A 20,726-nucleotide genomic window follows, 5' to 3' on the forward strand; every position below is an offset into this window, starting at 1 on the left:
TGTTTTTTGGCGTATTGCCAGAGTTGCGCTCGTTTTTCTAGGATACAACTGCTCCAAAAATAAATGTGACAAGTTTCTCCGCTCTATTTTTAAAAAGTGGCGCCAAGCAACCTGCACTGGAGCCTAGGGGGGGATGGAGCCAAATGTCTGCACCGAAAAAGCTATGCTGCCCCTTCTGCGCATGCACGGAAAAAATAGGATGTTTTTGACATGATTCTTATGCGCACACATACACGTACAGCTCCTGGTCTGCAATCGGTCATTTTTTAAAAACCAGTTGTGTGTGAGAACTTTAATTCTCATTGGAAAAATCAGAGCTGCAATACAAGATGCAACGCGGCGCAAGGACCAAGAATTTCTTACAGGATGAAGTGGAGGCACATAAAAGTTGCACTCAAAGAAATGAAGAAACGTTGGAACCAACTTGCAGAAGATTCCTGTGCAATGGTGACCACCCCGAGGTGTGGAGGCCAGTGCAAAGACAAGTGGCAGAACCTTGGTCAAGTAGTTAGTGTAAGTAATATTTTCATTTATTCACTGGAATTGCAATTGTAAATGTGACCAACTGTATATGTCCCACCCAGCAGAAAGACGCCCTCTCTAAAAAGTTATATTTTCATCTTTGCAGAGGAAAGTGGCACGCAACAAAGGGTGTTAAAAAAACAAGCCTGAAGGCTTTGTGTCTTAATGCAAGGAGTATCCGCAATAAGGTGGATGAATTAACTGTGCAAATAGATGTTAACAAATATGATGTGATTGGGATTACAGAGACGTGGCTCCAGGATGATCAGGGCTGGGAACTCAACATCCAGGGGTATTCAACATTCAGGAAAGATAGAATAAAAGGAAAAGGAGGTGGGGTAGCGTTGCTGGTTAAGGAGGAAATTAAGGCAATAGTTCGGAAGGACATTAGCTTGGACGATGTGGAATCTATATGGGTAGAGCTGCAGAACACCAAAGGGCAAAAAACGTTATTGGGAGTTGTGTACAGACCTCCAAACAGTAGTAGTGATGTTGGGGAGGGCATCAAACATGAAATTAGGGGTGCGTGCAATAAAGGTGCAGCAGTTATAATGGGTGACTTTAATATGCACATAGATTGGGTTAACCAAACTGGAAGCAATACGGTGGAGGAGGATTTCCTGGAGTGCATAAGGGATGGTTTTTTAGACCAATATGTCGAGGAACCAACTAGGGGGGAGGCCATCTTAGACTGGGTGTTGTGTAATGAGAGAGGATTAATTAGCAATCTCGTTGTGCGAGGCCCCTTGGGGAAGAGTGACCATAATATGGTGGAATTCTGCATTAGGATGGAGAATGAAACAGTTAATTCAGAGACCATGGTCCAGAACTTAAAGAAGGGTAACTTTGAAGGTATGAGGCGTGAATTGGCAAGGATAGATTGGCGAATGATACTGAAGGGGTTGACTGTGGATGGGCAATGGCAGACATTTAGAGACCGCATGGATGAACGATAAAAATTGTACATTCCTGTCTGGCGTAAAAATAAAAAAGGGAAGGTGGCTCAACCGTGGCTATCAAGGGAAATCAGGGATAGTATTAAAGCCAAGGAAGTGGCATACAAATTGGCCAGAAATAGCAGCGAACCCGGGGACTGGGAGAAATTTAGAACTCAGCAGAGGAGGACAAAGGGTTTGATTAGGGCAGGGAAAATGGAGTACGAGAAGAAGCTTGCAGGGAACATTAAGACGGATTGCAAAAGTTTCTATAGATATGTAAAGAGAAAAAGGTTAGTAAAGACAAACGTAGGTCCCCTGCAGTCAGAATCAGGGGAAGTCATAACGGGGAACAAAGAAATGGCGGACCAATTGAACAAGTACTTTGGTTCGGTATTCACTGAGGAGGACACAAACAACATTCCGGATATAAAAGGGGTCGGAGGGTCTATTAAGGAGGAGGAACTGAGGGAAATCCTTATTAGTCGGGAAATTGTGTTGGGGAAATTGATGGGATTGCAGGCTGATAAATCCCCAGGGCCTGATGGACTGCATCTCAGAGTACTTAAGGAGGTGGCCTTGGAAATAGTGGATGCATTGACAGTCATTTTCCAACATTCCATTGACTCTGGTTCAGTTCCTATGGAGTGGAGGGTAGCCAATGTAACCCCACTTTTTAAAAAAGGAGGGAGAGAGATAACAAGGAATTATAGACCGGTCAGCCTGACATCGGTAGTGGGTAAAATGATGGAATCAATTATTAAGGATGTCATAGCAGAGCATTTGGAAAGAGGTGATATGATGGGTCCAAGTCAGCATGGATTTGTGAAAGGGAAATCATGCTTGACAAATCTTCTGGAATTTTTTGAGGATGTTTCCAGTAGAGTGGACAAGGGAGAACCAGTTGATGTGGTATATTTGGACTTTCAGAAGGCTTTCGACAAGGTCCCACACAAGAGATTAATGTGCAAAGTTAAAGCACATGGGATTGGGGGTAGTGTGCTGACATGGATTGAGAACTGGTTGTCAGACAGGAAGCAAAGAGTAGGAGTAAATGGGTACTTTTCAGAATGACAGGCAGTGACTAGTGGGGTACCGCAAGGTTCTGTGCTGGGGCCCCAGCTGTTTACACTGTACATTAATGATTTAGATGAGGGGATTAAATGTAGTATCTCCAAATTTGCATGATGACACTAAGTTGGGTGGCAGTGTGAGCTGCGAGGAGGATGCTATGAGGCTGCAGAGCGACTTGGATAGGTTAGGTGAGTGGGCAAATGCATGGCAGATGAAGTATAATGTGGATAAATGTGAGGTTATCCACTTTGGTGGTAAAAACAGAGAGACAGACTATTATCTGAATGGTGACAGATTAGGAAAAGGGGAGGTGCAAAGAGACCTGGGTGTCATGGTACATCAGTCATTGAAGGTTGGCATGCAGGTACAGCAGGCGGTTAAGAAAGCAAATGGCATGTTGGCCTTCATAGCGAGGGGATTTGAGTACAGGGGCAGGGAGGTGTTGCTACAGTTGTACAGGGCATTGGTGAGGCCACACCTGGAGTATTGTGTACAGTTTTGGTCTCCTAACCTGAGGAAGGACATTCTTGCTATTGAGGGAGTGCAGCGAAGGTTCACCAGACTGATTCCCGGGATGGCGGGACTGACCTATCAAGAAAGACTGGATCAACTGGGCTTGTATTCACTGGAGTTCAGAAGAATGAGAGGGGACCTCATAGAAATGTTTAAAATTCTGACGGGGTTAGACAGGTTAGATGCAGGAAGAATGTTCCCAATGTTGGGGAAGTCCAGAACCAGGGGACACAGTCTAAGGATAAGGGGTAAGCCATTTAGGACCGAGATGAGGAGGAATTTCTTCACCCAGAGAGTGGTGAACCTGTGGAATTCTCTATCACAGAAAGTTGTTGAGGCCAATTCACTAAATATATTCAAAAAGGAGTTAGATGAAGTCCTTACTACTAGGGGGATCAAGGGTTATGGTGAGAAAGCAGGAATGGGGTACTGAAGTTGCATGTTCAGCCATGAACTCATTGAATGGCGGTGCAGGCCCGAAGGGCCGAATGGCCTACTCCTGCACCTATTTTCTATGTTTCTATGTTTCTAAAGAACTCGAACAGGAGGAGGCCCGGCAAATCTGCACCCACTGACACCCTTAGAAGAGAGGGTCGCTGCTTTGATGAGTCCTGCCTGGAGAAAAGCAACCACCACTGCACAAGCTGGGCCCACACTCGAGGGAGAGGGTAAGTCCTGCAAATTCCACAGTCTGGCTTTGCGAAATGTTAAGTACTGCGCGGACTAGCCATGCTTCGGTTCATGGCGATGTCTCCGTCAGCTACGCTTCGGCTGATGCAATGTGCTATCATTCATCATGGTCCTTCAATCAGCCTGCTGCCTGTGCTGTGTGAGCCCACTCATGGCACCCTGCCCCCTCCTCTGCTGCTAACCATTTATCTGTTCTGCTATATTTTGAGGTCAACCCTGACGATGAAGAAGAAGATTCAGATGAGGACGAGCCTGAAGAGGAGAACATCTTCCAATCCCACCTTGCAGACCAAGAGCATAGAGGTGAGGGGGAGGGGATGGATGAAGTCCCCACTGTTGTATTCACTTTGGAGGAGGTGTAGGTGCTGCTCATTGAGGTGCTAGCCCCTTCCCTGAGTAGTGGTTTGAGTGTTGGTGGGACATTCCATGGTTTCCCACCATCCAACACTGGGGATTCCAATGGGATGCAGCGAGGCACATCCAGGGCCCTACCATCCGAGGCTGCAGCTCGCAGCGAGGCACACCAGGGCCCCACCGTCTGAGGCTGCGGGTCCCAGTGGGGTGCAGCAAGGCACACCCCAGGGCCCTACCGTCCGAGGCTGCAGCTCGCAGCGAGGCACACCAGGGCCCCACCGTCTGAGGCTGCGGGTCCCAGTGGGGTGCAGCAAGGCACACCCCAGGGCCCTACCGTCCGAGGCTGCAGCTCACAGCGAGGCACACCAGGGCCCCACCGTCTGAGGCTGCGGGTCCCAGTGGGGTGCAGCAAGGCACATCCCAGGGCCCTACCGTCCGAGGCTGCAGCTCGCAGCGAGGCACACCAGGGCCCCACCGTCCGAGGCTGCGGGTCCCAGTGGGGTGCAGCGAGGCACACCCAGGGCCCTACCGTCCGAGGCTGCAGCTCGCAGCGAGGCACACCAGGGCCCCACCGTCCAAAGCAGCGGGTCCCACTGGGATGCTGCGAGGCACACCCAGGGTGTGGAGGGGAAGGAGAGCTCGACCGTGCTTTCCTGAGGTGCAGGATGTTACAGATGTGGTTCACATGATGGCAATGAGTGGGGAGAGCATTGACCTTACGCGATCACTCCTGGACACCATCAGTGGGGTGGGTGATGAGGTGTCGGGAGAAGTAACAACACTCTCATGAGAAATGGAATGCTGTCCAGGAACATGAGGGAGGTTCTTAGAATAAGGTGGAGGAGAGATGGGTGCAGCCTTTCTTTGCTGTTGCTGTTGTTGTTATTATTGTTGTTACTGTTGTAACTATTCTCAAATTAAAAGTTTTTTGTAAGTTATGGAAATTTATAAGTTTAAAAGTTAGTAAGTGATCTTGGAGTATGTAAGTGATCTTAAGTGAAAACTTTAAAGTTTGATACAAGATGTTTATTAAAGTTAAGTTAAGTACAAACAAATGTTTGTTAAACTTTTGAATAAAATATATTTTAAATTATAACTGAATCATTTACATTATTTGTTCCATTATTAATACAACTTTTGGAACTCAAGAAGAATCATTTCCATTACTTGTTCGATTATTAACACAACTTTTTGAAGTAGACAAGAATCATTTCCATCATTTGTTCCATTAACACAACACAAAATTATGGAACAGGTCCAAACAGTTAACACGGTCCATGTGGAATAGTTGCCGCTGAGCCGTCAGGCAGCAAAGCGTTCACGGATGAGTTGCTGATGCAAGGCTGGAGCAATTGTTAAAGGGGCACGACGGCCCAACCTCCTCCGCCGTCGTGCTCCGGGTTCAAGTAGTTGCATGGCTTCCTTGTCCTCATCCTCCTCCTCGTCATCTGCATCTTCCTCATCGTTATCATCAGCCATTCTCACCTCCGGTGGATCTTCTACTGCTAGCTGCTGCTGCCTCATGATGCCTCATGCAGCACACAACAGTGAACTGACCGAAAATCTAACGGGAGTATTGCAATTAGCCTCCGGAATAGTCAAGGCATCGGAAACGCAGTTTCAAGATGCCAGTGGTCCTCTCTATTATGCTGTGCGTCACACTGTGCGGCATGTTGTATTCCTGGTCAGCTTCCGTCCGGGCTATGCGTAGTGGGTGTCATGAGCCAGGTAGCGAGGCCGTAACCTTTATCTCCCAGTAGCCAACTCTGTCCTTCTGGCTGCTGCTGAAACATGACAGATATAATGCTCTCGCGTAGGGTGATCGCATCATGGGTCCTCCCAGGGTATCTTGCATCAACTGACATGATGCGATGCATGTCGTCACACACGAGCTGCACATTAATGGAGTGGAAGACTTTTCTGTTCCTGTACATCTCGGAATTCTCCAAAGGTGCTCACAAGGCGATGTGGGTACAATCAATGCAGCTCTGTACCTTTGGGAAGCCAGCAATCCTGGAGAAGCCCACAGCCCTGTCGCACATTGCGTGGGCAGTCATGGGGAACTTTATGTAGTCATTTCTCCAGGCATATAGTGCAGCAGTCACCTGCCGAATGCAGACATGTGTTGCATGTTGAGAAATGGTGCACACATCCCCAGTTGTAGCTTGGAACGATCCAGATGCATAGAATGAAAGTGCAGCTGTAACCTTTACTTCAACTAACAAAGCAGTCCTCCTGATGCTTCTAGGTTGCAGCTCTGCTTTTATGAACTCACAGATCTCAGTTCCAACTTCTTTGCGGAAACGCAGTCTTCTCACACAGTCGGCATCACTCAGGTGCAGGTACGAACACCTGTCTCGACATACTCGATGTGGGTAAGGCCTCCTGCCCATAACCCTACGGGCTCTGAGATTCCTCATGCAATGACGTCGAATCAATTGTCTCCTCCGCAGCACCATCATGCAAAAGACTAGCACAAGATATGGTATTGTCAGTATTGCCCCCATGCTTAAATTTTACCTTTGTAAGAAGCTCAAAACGGCAGGCAGGCAGGCCAAGGTTCTTTGTTCTCTCTTCCCACAGGTCTCTATGGACCACACCCAGGTCTGAGCAGGCGAAGTGATCGGGAACCCCCCACATTCCCCCTCCGGCTACATTTGATGCACAGTGCATGCTTCTGATGCCTTCCATATGCCTTCCACAACCCTTCTTTAACTGCCCCTCACTCCCCCCGGCTTCTTTTGCAGCCGAGCCCCAGTGTCTGACGCAGGACCGATTCTGCTGGCTGACACTCCGACCCTCGAGTCCTGGTTGCAGACGTTCGGTGGTGGCGTGTCAGTTGAAAAGAAATTAAAACTTACAGAATTCCATCAAACTTCCATTTACTGCGTTATAAGGAAAAAAAAATCTTTATTATGCATATTTAAGTGTTCTTGATACCCTCCAAAACTTAATTGAAAAACAATGGTGTCTTTCTGCGCTGATTTTTCAATGCACGCTGGTATTTCTTAACTCACCAGAAAGTTTTTCAGGAGTGGTCATATATGCCGACCTAGGAGACGTTTTTGGGGGGCAAACTTACATAATTGACAAAAACTGGTGCAGACGTCAGGTTACGCCTTGATGCCTTCCGTATGTCTTCCACAGCCTCCCACCCAGCCGGGCTTGATTTGATGCATAGTGCAGGCTTCTGATACCTTCCGTATGCGCTCCACAACTCCCCCGGACTTCTTTTGCAACCGTGCCCCGAGCTCCATGACGCAAAAAAAAAACTAACCAAAAAAATTGTAACTAACTGAGTTACACTGGCGCACATTCCTTGGGGAAACTTAAATTTTTTAACACGCCAAAAAAAGCGACGCAATTCACTGGGGAAAAATGAGCCCCATATCTCAGTCCTAAATGGCCAACCCCTTATCCTGAGACTATGACTCCTAGTTCTGGACTCTCCATCCAGGGGAAACAGCCTCTCAGCATTATGTAAAGGAGTTAGCACATAGCATTTTCAGCAACCTAAGAATAATCTTTCTCCTGAAGCCCCTTGTGACATTTTTCTACATTAAAGGCAGTATATAAATGCAAGTTGTTATTGCCGATTTGCTTTTCCTCCAGATGAAAGCTTGTTTAGACTCACACAGTAGTAAATTCAAGTTTTAAATCTATTTTTTGGGGGGCGGGATGGACATTATTTACACTCTGACACATCTAGTGCCAGTATGAGAGATTCCTCATTGCAATAACTGATGGTATTAAGTATTATTCTATTCCATTCACAAAGTGGGTGCACAGCTAGACAAGCTCTTAAGAGCTTCCTAGCCTAACATCAGAGGGGTAGGCCTTAATTTCCAGGGTATTGATTTTGATTAACAGCTATTTATGAGTCCTTGAAGAAATGAGTCGTTGGATGGCTGGTGTCCTCTTTGATTGACAGTTCAGATTAATTGTGCTTCATCTCACAGATATATGGGCACAGTTCACAGAGCAGCTCTCTCTTGGCTAAGAGGGTGCATTTTCTGAATGAGCTTAGCTTCAAAGGTTTAGTGTTCTCTGTTCAATGGCTCAAGTTTGGAGGACAAACAAGTTGCTTTTTTTATTTTTATAAACCAAGGAGTGTGGGAAAATATGTATGTTCTCACTGTGATCACTATTTTGCAACTTCCGTAATAAAGAGCTCATGTGAAGACGTGAATTGTATTCAGTAGTCGGTATATGGAGTAAGAGTTGTCTTAGTATCACTACTCACGCAATCATTTAACTAGATATTGGCCATTTAAGGTCAACAGGCTCCAACCAGTTATGCAGGCGATGGAATTAAGAAGGCCCACCAAAGGTAACTGTTGAATTATTTTTGTGGGGCCTGGAGGAGCAGGTGTGCTCCCACAAAAATAATCTGGGCCACTGCCTGCCCGGCACTGCTATTCCCCGTGTTCGCAACAACCCCCTTACTGCAACTTACCTTGATGACGGCTGCCCCGGCCTGATCTTACAGTCTTAAACTGGCGAGCTGCATCAGAACACCTGTTTGGTGTCCCAGCCAAATTTATATGAAGTCGAGGCCTCAAAATCACCGCCAGAACGGGCATCCAAAAATTAAAATCGACCCCTCCAAGTCTCCAAACAGCATACTTGGACACAATATGATTTGCTGTGACACATTTTTACTTTGGTTTAATATTTAAAAAAATTAGGTCTGAAAAAGCAATTTGGTTTGGTTTATTCAAACCCGACACAGTTTGATAGGCTTATTTCATTACCTTGCTCCTTTCTCCTATGTAATGTTTCACTTGCTTCATAACTTCTAATGGTACAAAATTCAAAAGAAATTTGTAACAAATCCTTAGTTGAGTATTTAAAATATCAGAAGTCTTTCCGCGAGAAATGATTCTTGACTTGAAAGGCAGGATTACAGTAGACATCAAAATGCTGAAAAATGCATCGAATAATTCAATTTCTATGTACATTTCTAAAGTCCACTTAGAAAATATTTCTTGCACCGTTAGCCGTTAACCATTGCACCTTCAGAAATATCTAAATTCAACTGTTTTCTATTTACAACAAGTGATGGGTGATCCTGCACCTTCAGCTACAACAAGTCTATCTCCCATTGTATTTCAGTGTAGTGATTTGTTTTCAAATGCCAGTGGCCTATAGTCAGTGCTGTATTTTGAGTTGTCAGCTTTTTTGGATCTGTGGCTTCTTTTCTGAAGCTTTACATTACCTTTTGCTAGTTTTCCAGATTGGCATAGTTGAATAGGGGCAGATTTTCTGAACGCATACTTCCATAGAGCTACCCACCCGCTATGGAGAACATATGGTGAAATCACAGGTGCATGGCCCATGATCTTACACTATATGCTCCCAGCAGGCAAGGAGTGAGCATTCAGAAAAATAGCTTCAAAGTCAGCCATATTAATGTATTTAAAAAATATATATATTTTCCCGATTTTTAAAGTTTTTAAAATTATGCTTTAAAATAAACTTACCGTAGTGGGGAGAGTTTTTAAACAATAAAATGTGTTTTTATAATGTTATTTTACAATGTTTTTGTGTATTTTAAAACCCTTACACCTGTAAAAGTAGGCTATGCGCCTGCTTTCATCAAGCACAAGAGTTTTGAGGACATTTGCTGGGCAAGATATGGGTAAATATCACAATCTTGCTCTTGCAAATGTCCTCGTTCCTGAGATGTGGAGGATCTATCAAGCCAGAAACTTGACAGATCGGAAAAGCCAGTTTTCAGCACATGCGCATTGCGTGCTGAAAACCGGCTTTTCCGATGCCTTCCCAGGTCCGTAGAAACTTCGTACGGACCTAGGGAGGCCGGGATTTCTGGGCCAATTAAAATTAATTGAAATTAAATGTTTTAGAAAAAAAAATTTTTTTGTTTTAATAGGGTTAAAAATAAACATCTTAATGGAAAGAGTTTTTAACATAAAAATGAATGATTAAATTTAATTTTTATGTTTTAAAACTCTTACACTGGTAAAAGTAAGCTATGCGCCTGTTTTTACCAGGCGTAAAAGTTTGAAGGAAATTCGCTGGGCATGAGTTGGGCAAATAGCCCAATCTCTCCCGTGTAAATATCCTTTCTGCGGGGATGCAGCAGATCTGTCTAAAGAAATCTTGACTGATCGGAAAAGCCCGTTTTCAGCGCATGCGCATCTCACCCCAAAAAACTTGGTACGGACCCGGCGAGGCCGGAATTTTTGGCCCATTACTTATTTTTGTATCTATCTCCCAAAGTCCTATTGTTTTAATTGGAAAGGGTTGATTTCTTTTTAAACATTTCCAGGTCAGATATAGTATGGCCAGATAGAAATTAAAGTTCCCTCTATTTTGCCTGACAATGTGACTGTGATCCTTTTCCAAGATTGACGATCTTTTTTGCACCAGTGTGTATTTTTCCATTTCTCATGTCAGTCTTCTTTATGGCTTCTCTGATAACTCTTTTACTTTATAAAATTGGCACTGATATCAAGTATGCCACTGTAGTCTCTTTGGTTAGCTAAGTGAAGTGGACTGATGCTATTGAAGTTACTGAAATCCTCTTTTGGAAGGAATGTTGCATACTATCCCTGGAAGGTAAGTGCTTTTAGCTGCTAGCGTGGATTCTGTGCATGGGTGCTGATTTTTGGTTTACACAAAAGAATGGACATTCTCTTAGCATTGAGGTAAGTCTGCAGCTATAATGAGTTTTGTGCATGCTGAATATGTACTGCAGGATAAATGGAATGTTTTGGCACCAAGGGAACAGGCATATATTTGGAAACTGCATCCACTGGACGTTGTTCCATAATATAAGCGGGCGATAACTGAATGAGATTGCCAAAATGTGAACTGTTTTGCCATGATCAAGGACTCCCAATAGCTGAGTTGAGACTCAAAACAGATATCATGCAGGACTTATACAGCTGGCAGAGGAGACTTAAGTCTCATCAAAGTGAGCTGGATTTTAAAGATGGAAGCACAATATATTAACCCTCTGAGTGGTTCAGCTTCAGGAGGGCATGATATTTAATCCCATAAAGTTTTATTTTTGATTTTCTTCAGCAAAAAATCTACCTCCCAAGAACCACGACACTTTATGGGTGTCTTCTGTCTTCTGTTGAGATTCTCTGCAGAATATAGCTGAATTTTCCGTCCGCTGGGGGTGTCGGCTTGTGGATGAGAAATTAATCTGAGGCCTCGTTTGCACTCTCAGATGGATGTAAAAGATCCCATGGCATTATTTGAAGAAGAGCAGGGCAGTTATCACCGGTCAATATTTATCCCTCACTCAACATCACAAAAAAAACAGATTATCTGGCCATTATTACATTGTTGTCTGTGGGAGCTTGCTGTGCACAGATTGGATGCAGCATTTCCTACAGTGACTACACTTCAAAAGTACTTCATTGGCTGTAAAGCACTTTGAGAAGTCCTGAGATTATAAAAGGCACTGTATAAATGCAAATCTTTCTTATAATCCACAGCTCATTTTAATAATATTTATCATTTACTTCCTATTCAGCTTTCACATTTATATGCTCCTTTTGATTGACCGATGCAAAATACCATTAGCTCAGTGTTTTGCCAACTATTGGAGGAAATGAAGTCTTTCCTATCAGGTTACTTTTAAAACCAAGGCTTGGGGAAATTGGGATGATACTGATTCAGTGGTCAATGCTTACACTCCATGTAATCTAAATCTGTTTCTGCTTCTTAGCTGTCTGTTTTGTACAAAAGAAATGATTGGCAATCATACCTATTACAAAAAGTGCTCAAAATGTGCACAAGGTACCTTTCAGAACCTGCTCATCAGTTTATTTTTCCGTTTTTTTTCTGATTGCTTTAAGTGAGATCATGCATTGCTACGTGATGGTAATACTAATTCAGAACATTTTTTAAAGAATCCGGGCTTGAAGATAATTTAAGTTATAAAACTTGTATAACTTGGGAGCCAGGGTTTCATAACCACAACAAAAGTCTGTACTTAAGCAATAAAAAATATGCAGTCAGAAAATCAAAAAGGAATAGTTTATTTCTTGACCAGCCTACAGTATACGTAGAATATAAATCAGGTGCCCTGGAAAAATGTAGTTATAAATTTATTTTACCTACCAATGGGGGTAAATTTTAGTCTTCAACACGTGGGTGGTAATCTGATGGAATGGATTGCTTGCCCATTATCGACCTGTTTGATGATTTTCATTCAATTGAAAATCGAGCAGTGGGCGATCTGCTACATCCAATTACCATACATGAAGTGAACATTACAAACTCCATCAGCATCTTTTGAGTTCTTGGGGTAATTATAACCACAAAAATATTGTGTGGTTTGGGGTCGGGTGGGGTGTTAAAATATTTAAAACCCGAACCCCAACACCAACCTGCCTCCAACCCACAAACATCCGGTTTTACCAGGGTGCGGGCAGCCAACCTACTCCCAGGAGGTGGGTTGCCCATTTAAATATTGTAATGAAGCTGCATGCCTCAGATTTAACCTATCTTCCCGGTTTAACCCAGTATCTAAAGGGAGGCGAGGACTGCTTCATGGAAAAGGTAAGTGCCTTACAGAACTGCTTGTGGGCCAGGAGGAGCATGAGTGCTTCTTCCCAGTCCAACAAGTTTACCTGCTTCCCTGCCTGCCGTCGGATCACCCCCCTCCATTTCTGGGACGGAGATCGGACCCCCCCCCCCCCACAACAAAGATCCGGATCCCATGCTCCCACTAACCGAGCTGCAGGCTCCATACCTGCTCCTAGCCTGCTGCCTCCTTTGTGGCATTCCCCGCCCGACAGGGAACCAAGCCTGTCAATCAGTAAACAAAGAATCTATCATGCTAATTAGAATGTTTTTGAAAAGCGCTGTTGCAAATGTGTTGGAAGTTCTGGGTAAGTGCAAAGACACACGCTGTATCATTGGGCTCAAGTTTCGGTTCAAGTTGCTCCTATTTTTTTGGAGCAACTAGTTTAGTATTGAGTATCTTAGAAATCGCAATTCTCGGCATTTAGTTTGCTCCAGTTCTAGTTGGTTTTAGTATAGTGTTTTTTTCAAAAGGGGGCGTTACCAGCCACTTATGTCTGTTTTGCAAGTTTAGGCAGCAAAAAGTTACTCCAAACTAACTTAGAACGGAGTAAGTGTCGATTTTTGTACGCTCAGAAAAACCTTGCCTACTTTATAAATTAGGCGCAAGTAGCGAGAGATGGGAGGGAGGGGGAAGGGAAGTTAGGGGATTTTACAAAGCATTAACACTTCACTTTTACCAATAAAGAGCCATCATCAATAATAAGTGATAAATAAATCAATAAATAAACCAATAAATCAATCAATCAAAAAAAAATAAAAAGTTCCTACTCACCTACTGCAGCACCGGGAGCCCTCCAACAGCCTACTGAAGAGCTGCTCGGGCGGGCCCCACCGCCGTAGAGGTAAGGGCAGTCAGGCCACTCGGCCCGGGATAGGGGCGACGTCCCTTCGGCCAGGGATAGGCTCGTCGTCCGGAGACAGGACGCGCTGGGAGGGCCAGGAGCTACTGCGCCGTGCGCAGCTGCTGGCACTGTTTTTGGCGCAGGGCTCCTGCTGCGCTGCACCAAGCTGGAAACGGCCCGCCATATATCCGAGAATCGCAAGGTAAGTATTCGGCAGAAATTAGGCAGGGCTCTCCGATGTGCGCCGTTCTAGCGGGGGTCCGAAACTTGAGCCCTATGTCATAGATGATTACCATGTTGCCTTGGCCAAATCTCTCCTATCCCCTCCCAAAAAGCCTTTGCTGCTCACCTTTCACAAAATAAGCTGTCAAACATGTACATGGGACCACGAAATGGATACAAATCTGCAGTCAGATGAGATGTAACATTAATAGGTATAATGTTTTCACAAAATACCAATGAAGTTAAATCCACAACAGCCTGCTTAACTCTTTTTCGATGTTTATCCTTTAGTTCAGGTACTTTTATGCAACAACAAAAAATCAGATGCATTGCCATCTTTAGAAACTGGGTCAAGAGGAACTCAAACAGCAGTTGTTGAGAAGAAAGAAATTACTAGTCATGAACTCTCAAATCATGAAAATGGAAAACACGAGATGATGCTTTGAAGTTAATCATTAGTGAGAATAAAACAATTGTCTTGGGCTTTACTGGGTTTTACATTAAGAATGTATGTTAACTGTGCGTAAGGTATTCAAATTCCATGAATAAAAGTATGCCTGCAGTGTAAATAATAACCTTAATAATAATAATTTTTATTTATATAGCATCTTTAACATGATAAAATGTCCCAAGTATTACAAGACAAAACAGATAAATTTGCCACCGAACCACAAAAGAAGAAATTAAGGCAGATGACCAAAAGCTTGGTGAAAGAGTTAGATTTTAAGGAGCGTCTTAAAGGAGGAAAGAGAGGCGGAGAGGTATGGGCCCAATTTTCCTCAGTATTTGCGCCGTTTTTTTTGAGCAGGCTGCTTTTTCTGGCCTAACTTAAAAATCCCCAGTTTCCCCAATCAGTTTGCACCAGTGTAACTCAGTTAGTTATGAATTTTTTAAGTCAATTTTTTTCAGCCGAAAGGGTGTAACCAGCCACCTACGCCACTTCTGGCCATTTAGGGAAGTTTGGCCAGCTGAGAGTTACTCCAGTTCTGATTAGGCGAGCGTATGTGGCCTCTCCAGAAAAACCTTCCCTACAGTTAAGGAAATCGACGCAGGTAAGGAAAGCGGCGCAGCAGATGCCCGGACACAGTGAATGAATTGAAAAACACACAGCAGCAACTTGCCTCCGAACCCGCCTGAAGGCTGTCTGGTCCCATTCTTGGTCCCACACACAGGAAGGCTGCCCGGTTGTATTCACAGTCCCCGGTTCACACACACAGTCCGGTCCCATGAGAGAGAGAGAGTCGGTCCCCGGTTCACACATACAGGAAGGCTGTCTGGTTCCATTCTCAGTCCCCGTGGGGGGCGGGGGCGGTGGTGGGGAGGAGGAGGGTGGGGAAGAGAGAGAGAGAGCCCTGGTTACCATGGCAGCCCCATCTTTTTGGCGCAGATCAAGGCTCCACTCCCCTCGGGTTAGGCCATGCCAAACTGAAGAGATCCAACGGGGAAACTTAGAACACGTACCTGGGCCCCAAAAAATCGAGTGTAACTCTTCAACTACGCAAAAAAAATGCAATTATCTGCGCTGTATTTTTGGCGTCCACTGTTTTTGGAGTAAATTAAAATCTCCAAATTTCCCCAAAGTTTCTGCGCTAGCGTAATTGACTTAGGCAGGATTTTTTTAGGCTACGATTTTTTTACCTCATTGGGGATGTAACCTGCCACCCGCACCAATTCTGTCCATTTAAACAAGTTTGGCCAGCTCCAATTTACTCCAATTTTTCTTAGGACAGCGTATGTGACCACTCTGGAAAAACCTTCTGGGTAGTTAACAAAATCGGCGCAGGTAAGAGAATCAATGCAGCAGATGCAGTTCCACAGCCAGGACAGCAGCAGAGAGGGAGAGACAGGGGAGAGGAAAGAGGGGGGGAAGGCCTTTCGGCCAGGATTAGGAGTACACCCGGCACCGGGAGAGGAGGGGGGTGGATAGACTTTTACGCATAAATTCTTCAATAATTTAATGCTGGTAAGCTGCTGCAATGTGCAAGGTGCTTATGCAGGTTGCTAAGAGCTGGCCAGAATGTGTTGGTATGTTTCACTTTCCAGCCTCAGCCTGCAGTGTATCCCTCGTCACCCTGACAACCTGATCTTTTTGGCGCAGATCTTAGGCTCCACCCCCCCCAAAGCTAAAGGACAGGCTACGCGGCTCCAAAATCAACAATTCAAACAGGGAAAGTTGGAAGATGTTTTCTGGCATAGTTGGTCCCCCAAAAAACGGGCGTAACTCTTCAAGTACGCCAAAAAACGGCATTGGGGAAAATTGAGCCCATAGACACTGACTGAATCTAGTCTTGATGGTTTTAAACACAAGTAGACAAAAATCAAAAGTGGATAAGTCTCACAGAAATCTAAGTAGTACCCTTAACCAATGATCCAACCTCTGCACGTAGAAGCTATAATACCTCTAGAATATAGTGGCAGCTATTCCAATATAACTGTTTGTTTGCGGAACTAAGTTATCTATTTTCAGAAGTAATTAAGATACATACAAGAAATATTTTTCTTTTACCTCCAATCACTCGTGTACTTTTCCATTTACGTAAAGGGGAACTGCACTGTAAAATATTTATTTATTTATAAAGTTTGAAGTATTTGCATATGCAGTGAAATCCACAGCGCTAACCTCCAGACAGCGTAGTCCTGATTTTAACCTGGGGTGGGAGTGCGAAATGATCTCGTGGGCACTTCCGGATCTCATTTAAATTAGCCAATGGAGACTCCCACCTGAAGCTGGCGAGGGTGATGTTGAGGTCGAGAGGTGGGAGCAAGATGTCAAGCGACAGGGGCTTGGGAGGGTATTGCTATCAGGCAGGAATAAGCCCGGGGCAAAGGAGGCCAAGCATTCCTTGTGGGGCCACATCTGGCCCTCCTGTCCTACAAGGAAACATTTTAAATAAAGCTGTAAAAAGAAAGTTAAATTTACCTGGACCTTTTCTGGCTTGGATCCTGCTTGCTGGAGACTCTGGGACTGTTCGCAATTCATGCCAATTCTCTGTTAAATTATAAATTAAAAGTTGGGGTGTGAGTTATGTTATCGAAACCTTACTTTTAATTACTGATGGGGCACCTGCCACCCTGTGGCGAGCGACTTCCTGGCAACGCAAATCGGCAGGGTTGAAATGGCGGTGGGCACGCAGGTGTTGGGAATGCAGTATTTAGCGCCTGACTGCCTATTAATTCCCCAGCCACACTGTTCATGCAGGGTAGGCAAGGTTAAAATCAGGACTTGTATTTCAGCTATCAGCAAGGCTGGAGTTTAATTTATTTTCCTTTGGGTATAACTCCTCAAACATTTTATAGCAACGGCATGTTTCAACCTAACCTCTTAATGCTGTATTAATTACCAATGGATTTCTTGTTATTACAGGTACATTTATGTCCCATTGGGAGGCTCACGGCATGGATTGCTAAGGATGATGTTCGCTTCTGCCATTGCCTTTAGCTTTGTGTGCTACTGGCATGGTGGCCATAACTTCATGCTAAACTGGGCAGCTTTGAACTGGGCTGGAGTAATGATAGAAAATATATTGAAGGTGATCTGTTCCATTTCACCTGCTCAAGAGATTATTGTAAGTGCCGAGTTTATATATCCACTTGGAGAATGTTACAGGACTTTGTGTTCCTCATTTGTGAATGAATGCTTGCTTTCTGTGAATCACAATTTAAATTGTAAAATGTTTTAAAAGTCCCCCATTGGTGTGGAATTGAAGCACCCATTTGGAGAAAGGTAGCTAATTAGTGAATAGACTAGTGTCTCAATTAATCAATCTTCCTCCATACTAATGCATTCTAAAACATAATTTATGGAAAGGTAATTGTAAGGCACATTGCAAAGTGATGATTATTGTTTCTTGCTGTTCAGCCCTAGTGCTCATTAAATTAAAATGGAAGATTTGCTTAGTAGTCATCACCAGCTGTAACACTTGAAATTTTAATTTCAAACTTATATATGCAATGAAAATGTAATTTAGCTGAAGTGTATACCCAGTAGGTTAATTAGTGTAATTAGTGAATAGAAATGAGGGGAAGATGGGTAACTGAGAATGATTTTCTATTTGCATGCACTTTTGTTTTTGTTCAGTGAAATGTCCTGTGCTGGAAACTATGGGCTCAATTTTTCCCAGTTATCTGCGCTGTTTTTTGGCGTGCGCCCCTTTTGGCGTAAATTAAAATCTCTCAGTTTCCCCAAAGTTTCCGCACCAGCGTAACTCAATTAGGTACGATTTTTTTTAGGTTAGTATTTTTTTGCGTCATGGGAGGGGGGTGGCGTAACCTGATGTCTGCACCAATTTTTCACATTTAAGCAAGTTTGGCCAACTTACATTTTTCCTAGGACGACATATGTGACCACTCCCAAAAAACCTTCTGGACACTTAAGAAAAACCAGCGCACATTAAATAATTAGCGCAGAAAGACGCCATTGTTTTCAGGCGAAGTTTTGGAAGGAGTCAAGAAGGCAAAGAATATGCATCATGAAGCTTAATTTTTTCAAAGTGAATTCTTTAATTTTTGATTTTTTTTCAAAGTACCATGCCACTACTACTGAACATCTCACCGGACTCGAGGGTCAGCGTGTCGGCCGGCAGAGTTACTCCCTCGCCCAGAAACATGGGCTCGGGGCTTGGCTTCAAAAGAAGCCCGGTGGGGGGCGGGGGGGGGGTGGAAGCCCAACTGAAGGAATGAGAACCCTTAGGCTATACAGCAGCTTCAAAAGAAGCCCGGGGCAGGTGGGGGTGGGGTGGAGGTGAACGCCGAGCCCCTGTGTCCGGGCAAGGGAGTGATTCTGCCGGCCGACCCTCGAGCCCAGTGAGGAGATGTTCGGTCGGTGGTGGGGTGGTATTTTGAAAAAAAATCCAAAATTAAAGAATTGCATTAGACTTTGTTGCCTCAGATGTCTTCATTGAATGCCTAGCTTCCCATTCTAAGTAAGCCTATTGCTCATGCGCAGACCAGGGTGTGGTCATACTAGGGCATCGACCTTGGGGAGAGAGAGAGGAAAGAAGGTTTGAGTGCTTTCTCCTGCTGTTTTGAGCTACAAATAATGGAAATGATTCAGTTATAATTTAAAATATATTTTATTGAATTTTGTACTTATCTTAACTTTAATAAAAATATTCTTGTATAAAACTTTAAAGTTTTCACATGATCACTTACAAACTTTAAGATCACTTAAAAACTTTTAAACTTGTAAATGTACATAACTTACAAAAAACTTTTAATTTGAGAATAGTTACAACAGAAACAACAATAATAACAACAACAACAGCAGCAAAGAAAGGCTGCACCCATCTCCTCCACCTTTATTCTAAGACTGCCCATTGTGCTTAGTCTTGTTGACTCCACCCCTGCCCACAGGAGGTGGCGCGGCGTTTCTCGGGTTGGTATGGTACCAAGCTTATTCTTTCGAGCATCTTGGGTAATTCTTGATGGGGGCGCGTGGCAGGCGGTAATGTGGAAGGCCCAGCTTGGGCCTCTTTAGAGGCTGATCTGGGGATTGGAGTGGGGGTGGCAGTTGATTCTGTCAATGGCCGGGTGGTCTGGGCATGTTCCCTTATTGCAGCAGTTACTTCCGACATTCTCTCCTTCATGTTCACCGACAGTGTATCAGCTGTCTGCGACATTCCCTCCCTCAGGTTCACCGACAGTGAATCAGCTGTCTGCAACAAAATATTACTTACATTAACTACTTGACCAAGGTCCTGCCACTTCTTTTTGTACTGGCTTCCAGACTTCAGGGTGGTCATCATTGCACAGTAATCTTCTGCAAGCTGGTTCCAGCATTTCTTCTTTTCTTTTGGTGAAACTTATATGTGACCTCTGCTGGTGTCCAGCTCGTGCCAACTGGCCTCAGTTACAGTAACTAGTGCCTCCACTTCCTCTTGTGAGAAATGTTTGGCCCTTGAACCACGTTGCATATTGTAGCTCTGATTTTTCCACTGAGAATTAAAGTTCTTACACAGCACTCAAAGAATGCAGACCAGGAGGGGTACTGGGCATACGCGCCCATAGCAGTCACGTAAAAGACATCTTTTTTTTTCGCAGAAGGGAGGACATCCTTTTTTCGGCGCAGATATTAGGCTCCAACCCCCGAAGCTAAAGGACAGGCTGCGTGTCGCCAATTAAAAGCATTAGAACGGGGAAACTTGCAAGTTATTTTTTTGGAGTAGACGGGGCCAAAAAAAAATGGGCGTAACGCTTCAATACGCAAAAAAACGTCATCGCGGAAAATTGAGCCCAATATGTTTCTCCCATGTTCTAACGGAAAATATTCAAAACAACATTGTTAGTTCAGCAAATCCTCAGTGTATTACTTTTAGATGATTCTTTAAAAACATTTATTAGTGTCTCTTTACATCACAGATTTCCTCTCTTCAACTGGGAATTTAGTCTTCTGAAGTAAAGTTGTGAATTATTTTGTATAGCCAGGACAAGTATATCAATTGATCTATAAATAAAATACGATTTGATTTTAAAATTCTGTAACTTGAGTTCAAACAATTAAAAAATTAGCATTTTTTTCAGCAACTCACAATATTAATGAATTCCCCCAACTTATGGCAGGGTGAGCAGCTAGATTAGTCAGAGTTTAAATAGGGAAGGTCTCATTTAAATTCACACATTCAGTATTGTTCATTGAAATGCCTTTCCATTGGTAAATATGCATCTGATTAACTACTTGTCTTTTTAAAAATTCTTCCATTTACTGTATTGCATACCACAGACTGCACGCTCGTTCTCATATTTGTGGCCCAACTTGGGAAAACATAAGTATCCTGTTTAGATTTTATACATATTGGGCTGAACTGTGACAGGGGCAGGCCGCGACAGCGGTGGGAGGAGGGGAAGGAGGAGAAGTTTCTTTCAGGAATCCCGGAAATCGGATTACCCCGCAAAACTTGTGTGTAGTTTTGATTTGGCAGGTTCCCTGCTTGGAAGTCAGCCTGATTGACAGGCTTGGCTTCCATTCGGACGGGGAGCACTGCGGAGTAGACCGCAGTTGCAGTTAAGT

General features: G+C 44.0%; 1 protein-coding gene across 2 annotated transcripts in view; it reads left to right on the top strand.

Annotated features, from left to right (window-relative positions):
• The window catches only part of hhat (hedgehog acyltransferase), a 395,685-nt gene that overhangs the window by 183,583 nt on the left and 191,376 nt on the right, over positions 1-20,726 (top strand). For both annotated transcript variants that reach the window (XM_070888699.1, XM_070888698.1), the window contains exon 10: positions 17,085-17,286. In XM_070888699.1, the coding sequence (XP_070744800.1) occupies positions 17,085-17,286 (202 nt within the window). The remainder of the gene's footprint in view (positions 1-17,084; positions 17,287-20,726) is intronic.

Source organism: Pristiophorus japonicus, chromosome 9 (genome assembly GCF_044704955.1).
Source record: "Pristiophorus japonicus isolate sPriJap1 chromosome 9, sPriJap1.hap1, whole genome shotgun sequence".
NCBI classification, from domain to species: Eukaryota; Metazoa; Chordata; class Chondrichthyes; family Pristiophoridae; genus Pristiophorus; species Pristiophorus japonicus.